This window comes from Hevea brasiliensis, chromosome 8 (genome assembly GCF_030052815.1).
Source record: "Hevea brasiliensis isolate MT/VB/25A 57/8 chromosome 8, ASM3005281v1, whole genome shotgun sequence".
Lineage (NCBI taxonomy): Eukaryota > Viridiplantae > Streptophyta > Magnoliopsida > Malpighiales > Euphorbiaceae > Hevea > Hevea brasiliensis.
Window position 1 is genome coordinate 90,491,288 of NC_079500.1, and position 11,890 is coordinate 90,503,177.

Here is an 11,890-nt window from a genome sequence, read left to right on the forward strand (position 1 = left end):
CTGCAATAAAGTTTAAAATGACCATGCTCTTAAGATGAATATAAAATTTCCAAAGGAGAAGCCGGCGATCATGAGCCTAACTGAAATCAGGCTTCTCTGGATATGTGCAACCTGACCTCTGGATTATCACATTTGCTGCATAGCATCCAGCTCTCACACAGTCTTCAATTGGCTTCTCTTGCACCAACTGTGACAAAAATCCACCAACAAATGCATCCCCTACCAAAAGAGTTGGCAAAAGAAAGAGTTATTTTGCCTGACTACAAAAGGTTGTCCTTTTAATCAATTTATTAAGATTGTACACGCATTTTCACTGCAGCATTACTGAAACAGATGATGATGTTTTGCTTTAGATATTTCTGATCACTGAAAAGCTCGCCTAAGCTTTTCTCACATGCATATTATCAGGGAAGGTGATGACTAGAATAAAAAGAATAGCACATACATAAATCAACTTATTGTTACCAAAAACAAATATTCTCATGCGGGAAAATAAAAAGCAGCAGCAAGCCGCATAAATGCACAACAGGAAGTCAGGAACTAACTTTAAATACAAAGAAATTCAATCAAAGCATGCATTTTGAAGTTTTTGATTTTTTTTCTACTTGATTAATTGAAATCTTTGGCAAGACTGAAAAAGACTTGAAGATGGAAAAATAGGACACATACCTGCTCCATTTGTATCCACCAACTTCTCCTTGGGTAACAAGTTTACAGGGAATAATTTCACCTTCCCATCTTCAGCAACCACAACAGGATCAGCACCTTGTGTAATAACTGTAATTCTTTTATGTGTACCTGATGCCTTGTGCCACTGAGAGATCTTTATAGCAATTGCCTCAACATTATCAGTCTGACAAACAAAGACAATCGAGTCAGGTAATTCCATGGGCTAACAACAGCATGGAGTTGTCTGATTAATCAGCGCAAACATAAAGGGGGGAAAAAGTTACCTCCCATCCATGAACCTTTGCAAATGTTCTGGCTTCAGTCTCATTCCCAAAGACATAGTCCATATACCTGCAATTAAAAGACACATGAGTGCTGGACTACTAACAGATATTATGAGCAAACAGCAAAGATGGAGACAGGAACCTTACGGTAGAACTTTATCCTGGGCATCCTTGAAGAACTCACAAATGAATGGAGCTGAAAGATTCATGGAGAAGACCTGAAAATGCAAAACTAAAATCACCAAGCCTTCCAAAATTGCAATAATTAAAAGACAGATAATAGACAAGCTTTACCTTGTTGTGTGCAGCAGCGTGTTCAGCAACAAGTTGAATGGACTTGGGAGAGACAGTAAGGAAAAATCCAGCAATGTAAAAATATTTTGCCTTCTCAACTGTTTAAACAGTTTTTTTTTTTTTTTTTCAGGTTAGATTAACAAGAAGCATAGCCACCAACTGAACAAAAAACTGAAGGTAGAAGAAGGAAGAAAGAGCTGAGATAAGTACCTAGTGCCCAATTTTCTGGTCTTTTCAAATGCTCAGTTTTGTAACAATTTGCAGCCGACAAATTTGCAATAAGTGATCTGCACAAACATTCAACCCCAGTAAACAACAGCAAATAAATAATCAGAAGAGAAATGGCTGATGCTGAATTTTACATTTTAAATATCATGGCCTTTAGTAGAGGTGTACAATGAAACTGACAAACCGAACAACCCAACCAACCCAAATAAATCCAAACCAAAATTAGTGGTTTTATATATTTAAAAATTGGTTATAGCTTGAAAATAATTATAAACCGAATTTTCAGTTTGGGTTTCGAGTTTACATTATAAAAACTGAACCCAAACCAAAAATAAATAAAAATAAACAATAAAATAAAGTTATTTGCGTATTTCTCTTATATATATATATATATATATATATATATATAAGAGAAATACGCAAATAACTTTATTTTATTGTTCATTTTTATTTATTTTTACTGAAAAATACATCTTAAATTAATATTTTATTTTTCAATTAATGTATGATAATATGTATATGAAAAAGGTTTAACAAGAGTTGAATTATAAAAACAAAAAAAGTATTAAAATAAGTAAAAACCACCCAAAACGAACCCAACCCGGTTATTATAAAAACCAAACATATATAGTTTTGTAATTTAATTTGTTAGTTTCAATTTGAATACTATCAAAACCGACTTTTACAGTCTGGTTTGACAAAATACATCAAACTTGCTCAAACCGACCCATGTACACCTCTAACCTTTAGGACCTTCTCCCAAACGCAAGACTAGGCAAAGATTGTTTCAATAACAACTTTCATTCACCCCAGATGCCCAGCAACTTGAAACGAAACCGTATATAATGGACAATACGATCCAATAGTGGTAAACCACCAGCATGAATCTTTTTTTTTTTTTTTTTTGACAGGTTGAATCCTTAGAAGACCTTTAGTGATACCTTTAATTGGAATGAGTAGAATGGTATTATGGTTAATTCATAATCAACAACCTCATAGTGTCGGCACATGAGGCAAGAAAGAGACACTTGCACAAATGGACCACATACGTTTAAAAGACAATGTCAAAAGGTGAGCCAACTCATTTAGTAACATCTCGGAGAAAGAAAAAATGGGCAACAAATGCACAAGATAAAACGCAAATTAGAAATATAAGCTAATAAGGTAAACTGACCTCTCACCGCCAACAACACAAACAGCACAGGTCCCTGTTGGAGCAGTCTCATCCTCATAATAATGAACCTGATAATGCATTCTAATTAAACCTTAAACACAGAAGATGACCTAAAAACAGGAAATAAAAGATGCAGAGTAATTACATTGACACCAGCTTTCCTTGAGTTTTTCTTCATCTCCTCTCCAAACTTATCCTTTCCAATACAGCCCATATAACTTGTTGCACCAGGAATTTGAAGCATCCACTGCAAGAGATACAACAGAGCAGAGGAAAATAAACTAATGAGTCATACATAAAAAGCATAGTCAAAATATCTACCCTGACAAATGATAATATAAAGCAAACCTGAGCAACTTTGATTGAATTTTGAGTAGCACCTATAATAAGCACGACAAAGCAATCCTCATCAGTTGACAGACATCAAAAGATCTTGTTATTCAGTAACTTGAACAACAAATATCTAATCGAATGACAAATCAATAAAATTCTGATTTTACCTCCAGCAATATATTCTACATTGTATTTGCCGGCCATTTCTTCATACCTGCAAAAATTCCAGCAAAGAAGGAATCGTTTAAGGAGCAATAAAATATTTCACACTCCTAGCAAAACTCAAAAATTGAGCAAAACCAACAAAACCATAGCAGAAAAAAGACAAATTAAAGGATTGATTGATATAATTTCCCAATAAAGGCATGAAATCATTCTGTTTCAATATCTAATATTTATGTTGGTAGCAATAATCAGATATAAAAATAAATAAATAAAAGAATAAAAAGGAAAGAACCATATAAAGTAAAAACATAGTAGGAACTTACATAGGCAAGTGCTTGTCTTCAGCAAGGATAGCATTGTTTAGCTTGATCTCATATCTGTTAACCAAAAAAATCAATTCACAAAATTAAAAACAGAAAGGATATTGAAGAGGACAAGAAAAGGAAAAACAATAAAATTTAACATATAGCGAATCTATTAGCAATCAAACATTTCATTCCCTGGATCTGTTTATGCAACTATTTGAAAGATATGTAATTTGCATATATATATATATATATATATATATATATATATTCCTCACTTTTGGAAATGCATTTACACACCGAAGATAGCATTATTATTCATTTTAGCTCGACTTTCTCAGTAACCCAACCATTGACTACAAAATTCTGAAAGAGAAAATTTATACAGAAAAAACAATTGATCTTGGAAGGCGCAGATCTGGCACCGCAACCAAATCCACAAATAATACATTCAGATCTATCTCATTTTCAATTTCTCAATCGGTACATAGAAAATAAAACAATAGGAGTAGAGATACAGAGTGAGGAAATAAATAAGAATCGAAAAACAGATGAATTAAAACTTTGTGAGGTACCAAAGAGAGCAGAAAACTAACTTGTTAAGGAAGTCTTCGTCGACAACAGCAGAAATGTCGAGGAGAGGATTGCCCATGCCCAAGAGGATACCTTCGTAAGCCATTTGCAGGAAGGTTTGTGGCTTTGGCTCAGTTTTAGTGGTGGTTTATTATGTGGAATAGAAGTGAAATTATGTGAAATCTCGGTGGAAAGTAGGCAGGTTCAGTTTTATATATGTATACAATAGAGAGAAATAGCCTGTGTGCTGCTACTGTTAAGGTGTCGGTATGGCCGCACCAATCCCCGACACCGCATTTGGCCTTTTTGGCACTTCTACTTGCGGCCTTGGGGGCTAGGTAAGGATTTTTTGGCTGCAAATGAAAAATCGAACTGAATAAACTTGATATTTTTTAATTTTTTTAATTTCAATTCAATTAATTCAATGAAAAAATTAAATGAATTGAACCAAATTTTTCTATATACAGTACTATGTAATTTTTTATAATCTAATTATATCCATGGAAATTTAAATTTAAAATTTCATAATTTAAAAAATGACACTAATATAATTAAATTTAAATTAAAATTCATTAATTATAATTAAAATTTTATTTTCTTTAATAGATGCAATCATTGAAATAATTATGAAAAAATAAAATAACAGAAACAATATTTTTCATTTTAATTACAAATGTCAATTTTAAATATATTCATAATATATTGGATTAATTTTTTATGAAAATTTAGAGGCTTTAAATTTTATTCTGCTTATTTTCAAATGGCATTATCCTCCAATAAATATACAATACTATGGCATGAATAATTTTTTTAAAAATATATATATAAATTAATTATGAAAAGTCGGTTGCCATTTGAGAAAAATATTTTTTTAAATACATTAGTTAAAAAATATTTAAAATTAAATTTAATAAGTATTAATTAATAAAATATTAAATTAATAAAAAAATTATAATTATTTTTTAATGTATTTAAAATTATATTTTTTCTTAAAAATAATTTTAATTTTGAAATCTAAATACTCCGAGCAAGTGTTTTGATGCCTCTCCGAGCAAGTGTAGCAACACAAATCATAATGCCATTACTTTATAAAATGTTTTGTAAAAACTATATATATTTTTAATATTAGAAAATTTAGATGAATTATTATTTTTAAATTAGGCATAATATAATAATATGTCAAATGATAAAAATAAAATAAAATAAAATCTTTAATGCATATGTTTAATTTTAGTAAAAATTTTATATTTTATCAATTTAATCTTTTAACATTAGTTTCAATTTTATCAATTTAATATTTAAAATTACTTAAATTAAACTGAGTCTTTAATTTTTTTAAAAAAATATTTTATAAATAAAAAATGTGGAGTTAATAAAATATAAATTTTATATCTTAATCAGCATGTCATTTTAACGATTTTATGTATTAAAAAGAAAACAAAAAGCTTTGAAAGTTCGAGTTTTATTTATAATAAAAAAAAAAAGTTCATGTATTTTAATTTATTAAATAATTTAATTTGTAAAATTGAAACAAATATTTTAGATAAAATAAATATCAAAATTTGATAAATTAAAAATTTTCAGTATAATTAAAAACTTAATAATAAAAAATCTTGAATTTATATTTTTTTACAATTTTATTAGAAATTTTAATTTTAGTTATTTGACCTTTAATTTTTTTTTTTTTTTCAATTCTATGACATTTCAACATGCTTGACCTAAGATCATTTTATATATCAGCAAAATTTTAAAAGAAAAAAAAATAAAAAATTATTAGAGATGCATCAAGGAAGACTTTATTATCTTAGTAATTTTTTAAAATATCTACGTTATCTTCATTTTAGCAACTACAACACTTAATTACATATATTTTTAATAATTTCAATAAATTAAATTACTTTTAAGTAATTTTTAATAAAATACTTAAATTACTTAAAAGTTATTCTTTAAATAATTTTACCAATTAATTAATTACTTATTTTTAATTTGACTCATAAATTAAAAAATATATTTTAAATTAAAAATTAAAAATAAATAGTCAAACCAAACGCCCTTTCAAAATAAAATTTTCATGGTTTTTAAATTTTATAATTTTTTAGTGTTTGAAGGAAGAAAAGGTTTTTAAAGTATTTTGAAAAATGAAGATTTTTAAAAGTTTTCAAAAATCTCTAAAAAACATACTTATTTATATATATATATATATACATCCTTCCAAATGCAAGTTCAAGGTTTTAAACCTTAAAAACCTTCTATTAATAGTTCTATGGCACTTCACAGAGCTCATTCTACAAAGAGTAAAACCAATTCTATGGGTTTCTCCACCTAAGGTGCCGATAGGCTTTGATATGATATTTAAATAGGGTAGGCTATATAAGGACCACATTATCTCTGTTCAAAATTAACCTAAGATCTTAACAAATTTATAGGATGTCTAGAAATTAGTTGGGGAGACTCTAATACTATAGTGACTAAGGCCATATAAGAACACATTAACCTTGTCCCAAATCAATGTGGATCTTAACAATATTGGAACACAACAAAAGAGATCAATCGACTTGGAGGCACATCAATTTTTAGCCACGATCCTTAAACAGAGACGAGAAGTTGCATGCGGAGGTTTAACAGTTCATTCCATGGATCTTGAAAACAGAGAAACAATTATGGAAACGACGGAGAAAACTTTTTTTAACAAATGACAAATAACTTTGTGAATGAATTTATAGTAAATAACTTATTGTGTATAAATTAACTTTTGCTTTTAGGAAATTCCCGAAAATGCTTATAAGATCATTTCTGATGTTAAGCAATGTTTGATTGCAAACAATAACATCTTTAACAGGATAAATTCAATAAGTTCAAGCAATTTGCTGGTAAAAATTTTTACTTCTTTATCATCCTATATTTTGGTTATTATCTTTCGAATTTCCAATTCATTTAGAGAAATATTTGATGGAAGAACATTAGTGCAAGAGGCATTTATGAAAGAAACGCATGAGTAAATCTTGATTGCATATCTTATTATACATTTTTACTGAAATTCAAAGTCCAAAGAAATCAAGATTCTCTCAAGGATTAAAGAAAAAAAAACCATCATAAACACACACACTTTGATATTACAATTTTGAAGTTACAAATTAACAGGACATATATAACCTTTATGTGAAGGAAACAAAAAGAAAAAAATCTTAGCTGATAGGAAGAGGAGCACCATTCCACTCCTTGAGGCATTCTAACATGGGGTCAATGAGCTTCCCTGCACACATTGCTGAGAAAACCTTATCAAATTCTTCTCCAGGCGATCGAACCTTCTCGCCGGTTAGCAAACTTGTGCACAATTCTTCCCTCACAAACTTATATAGTGGGTATGACCTGCATTGTTTGATCCTGTTAGGAATAGCTGGATTACCATTGCCATATTCAGCCCTGGAACTTTCCACTTCTTTAGGAAGAAGGGCCTTCAGTTCCTCTTCAAATGCTCCAATTTTCTGGAAAATGGAGGTGCTCAAATTCTTCTCCTTCTCACCATTCGTCATGGCATGGTCTACTAGTACTTGCCTTAGCTTTTGCATTAGTGGATAGGTTGCACTGCAAGGATCATCAATGTAGGCAAAGACGTGTTCCCTGTCGACCACTTTGAGAAGGTCCTTTTCGCAGAATCTTGATGGGTGAAGCTCGCCGTTGAAGCCCATTGTGAGGACTCTCTTTGCAACTTGACTTACTGTGTTCTTGACAGTGTTCTTCAAGTTCTCCTCCAAGTGCCTCAAATCAATGGCTTGGCACAGAGCAACCAAGTAAGTGGAAGACATGAGCTTCAATATGTCAACAGCTTCAGCTGTTTTCCTTGAAGAAATTAACCCTAATGAGTTGACATCCTGGTTGTGTTGCTCGGCACTTTGGACATGGTTGGTGACAGGATTTGCAAGGAATTGAAGCTCTGAGCAGTAAGATGCCATGGCAATTTCAGCTCCTTTGAACCCATAATCCAAGCTTGGATTGCGGCCACCTGTGAGATTTGAAGGCAAACCATTGTTGTAAAAGTCATTAACAAGCTCAGAGAATTGTGCAAACATGAGTTTCCCAATTGAAGCAATGGCTAAACGAGTGTTATCCATGGAAACACCAATTGGCGTCCCCTGGAAATTCCCTCCATGTAAAGCCTTATTCCTTGACACATCAATCAATGGATTATCATTCACAGAGTTGATCTCTCGTTCTATCATTTTTGTTGCTGTTCTGATCACTTCAATCTGAGGGCCTAGCCACTGAGGAGATGTTCTAAGAGCATATCGGTCTTGTTTAGGCTTTTGCAGGGGATCAGTTTCATGTATCTTCTGAGCTGCTTTAACAAAGGAACTACCATCCAAAATATGTTCCATAATAGCTGCAGCTTCAATTTGTCCAGGGTGATGCTTCAATTTATGTGTCAAGTGGTCAGTAAACTCTGGTTTTCCTTGCATAACTTCTGCAAAAATTGCTGATAAAACTTCTGATAGGATTGCCAACACATTTGCCTCAAAAAGCACCATAGAAGCTAAGCCAGAACCAACTGCAGTGCCATTTACTAGAGCTAGACCCTCTTTGGGCTGTAATTCGAAAAAACCACCATTGATCCCTGCCAACTTAAAGGCTTCAGATGCATCCAATGATTGTCCCTTGGGCCCCATTGACTTGGAATTGGGCCGACCTGTCAAAAGCCCGGCAATGTAAGACAATGGGACCAGGTCACCAGAAGCAGTGATTGTACCTCTGAGGGGCAAACATGGGGTAATGTTGTTGTTGATGAACTTGGTAATAGCCTCCAAAATTTCAAATCTTATGCCTGAATAACCTTGCAGTAGAGTGTTGATTCTCACCAACATAGCCGCTCTGGTTGCAGAGTGAGGCAATATGTGGCAAGATTGTGCTCCATTTCCAAAGATCCCAGCATTCAAGAACCTGGAGAAAAAAGAACAAAATTTCAAGAAACAAATTTTTAATTTTTAATTTCCAAGTAGTGTAAGTCGACTTATATGAATCTGTTTCCCCAATTTTCACTCCATTTAAAGCTAAAATATTTTTTAAAAAAATAAATTAAATAAAAAAAGAAGTGAAAGCATTTGCAGTTGCAGCCGAACAAGAACATGGACTTTGACCAAGATTCCATTTCCAAAAGAAATTTTGTGCAATGTGAGAGCATCCTCAGGCAATTTCAGGGATCTTACGTGGGAAATTGCCAACTTTTAGATTAAAGAAAACAGTTCAAGTGGATCAATCAAGAACTTGTCTCTTCCGGATTAAAGAAATGCATAGTAATTAGTAACAAAAAGCAACATCATTTTCATTGACTTAGGCACATAAACACATTCTAAATTGACATAATTATTATAATTAGCAATCTTAATTAGCTTGTCTACTACAATTCTTTGGTATTGGATTTAATCATTTTACCTATTCTATATTTTTCTTAGCTAAGTAGGAAATTTTTTTTATGAATAAAGCAATTATGTACTAGTGCAGTTTTTTTTTTTGTTCACACCACAAATTATTGACTTTTTTAAGTGGGGATACATGAACAGCCTAACCTCAAGGGACCCCCCAAAAAAATTATAATAGCAGCTGTTGTTGTAGAGGCTTTCTTGCCGCCTAATAAACAACAAATGCAATTTTTTTATTAAATATAGTAGAGATATAAATTCTTAATAATGTGCTTAATTATATTATTTAATTATTGATTTTGGTTTTTTAGGATGAAATACTTATCACCACCGTACTAAAAGTTTAAACTATTAGCAGAAATACAATTTCAATTCCTTATAACGTAGGAGTCTAAGCGCCATAAACTGAAAGAATAGGACAAAACACTGACCCAATGAACTATCTCCGGTAGTTGTCTATAATTTTTTTTTTTTTGAATAACATATAAATTTGATATGTAATTTTTTTTTCTCGAAAAAATAAATTGAAGGTATAATTAATATTATTTTTAATTAATTTAATTTTGATTAAAAGTGAAGCTCAAAATTTCTTAATTTTTAAAATAATTTTAATATTATTAAATTAAATTTTGTTGATTGCTTTTGTAGATAAGCATAATACATCTCTTTTTCTTCCATTATTATTATTATTATTATTATTAATTTAGAGAATTTTCTCATCTTAAAATTTACCAATTAAATAATAGCCACAAATACAAGAACGTATTGGTTCCAACTTCCAACTACGTAAGAGATCCATGAGGGGAGAGGAGAATGCCATATCAACCCATTAAAAATGAAACACATCAACTTTCTTATACCCTCATTGTCACCGTTTTTCAATTTCTTTTTCTCTCTTTCAATAAAATTTGTTAAAAATTTAACATTATAAAATTTATTTTAGATGGCTAACCCATCGAGATTTTTAACAGTGAAATTCGAATTTAACTCTATAATTTATACTTGTTTCATCCAAGCCTTGTGATCTTGGTGGGCTCACCTAACCAAGCAAAGGGCAGGTTACTTAGATGCCAACTACCCTCCATTTTAAGGAAACAACCCTCTACCTTAACGAAAATAACAATAATCATAATAACAAGTAGAAGAATATATATATATATATATATATATATATATATATATATATATATATATATATATATATATATTAAGTGGATTTTTTTTTTTTTTTTACCTTATGAGCTCTCTCTGAAGGGCACCACCCTGCTTGGTTCTTCTATGAGAGGTTGCACCAAAGCCAGTGGTGACACCATAACTATCAGTTCCTTTGCTCATGCTATCCATAACCCAGTCACTACTGGCCTTGACCGCGGCTCGAGCCTCCTCCGATAGCTCAACCTTGACACCAGCGTCACGGTTGGCAATTGCAGTAACTTGGGCTATGGTCAGTGTCTCACCCCCTAGCTTGACCACAGGCTTCCTGTAGTCATCCACCATGCGCTTGACCTCATCAAGGTGGCTACCCTTCAACGATTCAGCAGCCAAGCCCCAGTTCAATGGATCAGTAGTGCAAAACCCTGGTGAAGTAGTACCTTTGTCCTGACAAAACTCCATTGCTGATTGTTTTCTCGGAAAGGTGGAAGAATGGAAGGAAAGTGCGACAAAATGTGGCGTTTGTTGAAATTATAGGTTAGGAAATTTCAGGTGACCCAAAATTCCTGAGTGGGTTCAACTGAAATGGGTGCTTTAAATAGAGGTAGAGGAGAGGAGGGTGAAGGAGGGGTTATTGAGCGTTGGGTGCAGGCGTAGCGTAGGCCGACGGGTTAGTTGGAAAATGGCAGAGGCCGTTAGATTTATATGGGAATGGAGGGGTAAGATGATGACACGTGGGTAAGAAATTGTGGTGATGGGCTTATGCCCATAAGTGGGGCATATATGGGATTGGGATTTAGGACGGGATGGTTAGGTTTTACTTGTCAAAAATATTAGAAAGAGAGAGAGAGAGAGAGAGAGAGAGAGAGAGAGAGAGGGGTTGGTGAGATGAGGCACATAAGCAGTACGTCATACGCATGTCTCTCTCTTCTTTCTCAGTTCACCAACCACATTTTGCAATACCAATTTCTTTCTTTTCTTTTTACTGATAAATTAACATTAAATAATAAATTATTTCAGGTGATAAATCAAATTCATTCAACCCGATAGATTTCTAAGGTTAATTATTAGATATTCAAAGAGTATTAAAAAATAATATTTTTTAATTATAAAAAAATAAATTATTCTTATATTTTAAAAAATAAATTTCATATAATTATAAAAAATAGTATATATTCACTAAATACACTGAATATATTTAATAATTTCTCGATTTCTAAGTTTAAATTCTATAATACATCTCTTAATATGATGACATTTTACATTCAATTAATTTCATTCATAAAATATCTTAAACTT

The 11,890-nt window shown here is 31.7% G+C and overlaps 2 protein-coding genes across 2 annotated transcripts; both read right to left on the bottom strand.

Moving 5' to 3' along the window:
• Nucleotides 1-6: 6 nt before the first annotated feature.
• LOC131182343 (adenosine kinase 2-like) lies at nt 7-4,337 on the bottom strand. The gene is made up of 12 exons (XM_058151612.1): nt 4,049-4,337; nt 3,471-3,524; nt 3,150-3,196; nt 2,998-3,029; nt 2,795-2,896; nt 2,650-2,717; nt 1,458-1,534; nt 1,248-1,345; nt 1,101-1,171; nt 954-1,020; nt 670-853; nt 7-219 (listed from the first exon to the last, which is right to left on the bottom strand). The coding sequence occupies exons 1-12, from the start codon at nt 4,129-4,131 to the stop codon at nt 77-79; spliced, it is 1,026 nt and encodes a 341-aa protein (XP_058007595.1). The 5' UTR covers nt 4,132-4,337; the 3' UTR covers nt 7-76.
• A 2,663-nt stretch (nt 4,338-7,000) lies between these two features.
• LOC131182344 (phenylalanine ammonia-lyase-like) lies at nt 7,001-11,258 on the bottom strand. The gene is made up of 2 exons (XM_058151613.1): nt 10,674-11,258; nt 7,001-8,960 (listed from the first exon to the last, which is right to left on the bottom strand). Exons 1-2 carry the CDS (start codon nt 11,051-11,053, stop codon nt 7,211-7,213), a joined length of 2,130 nt encoding a protein of 709 aa, XP_058007596.1. The 5' UTR covers nt 11,054-11,258; the 3' UTR covers nt 7,001-7,210.
• Nucleotides 11,259-11,890: the final 632 nt, after the last annotated feature.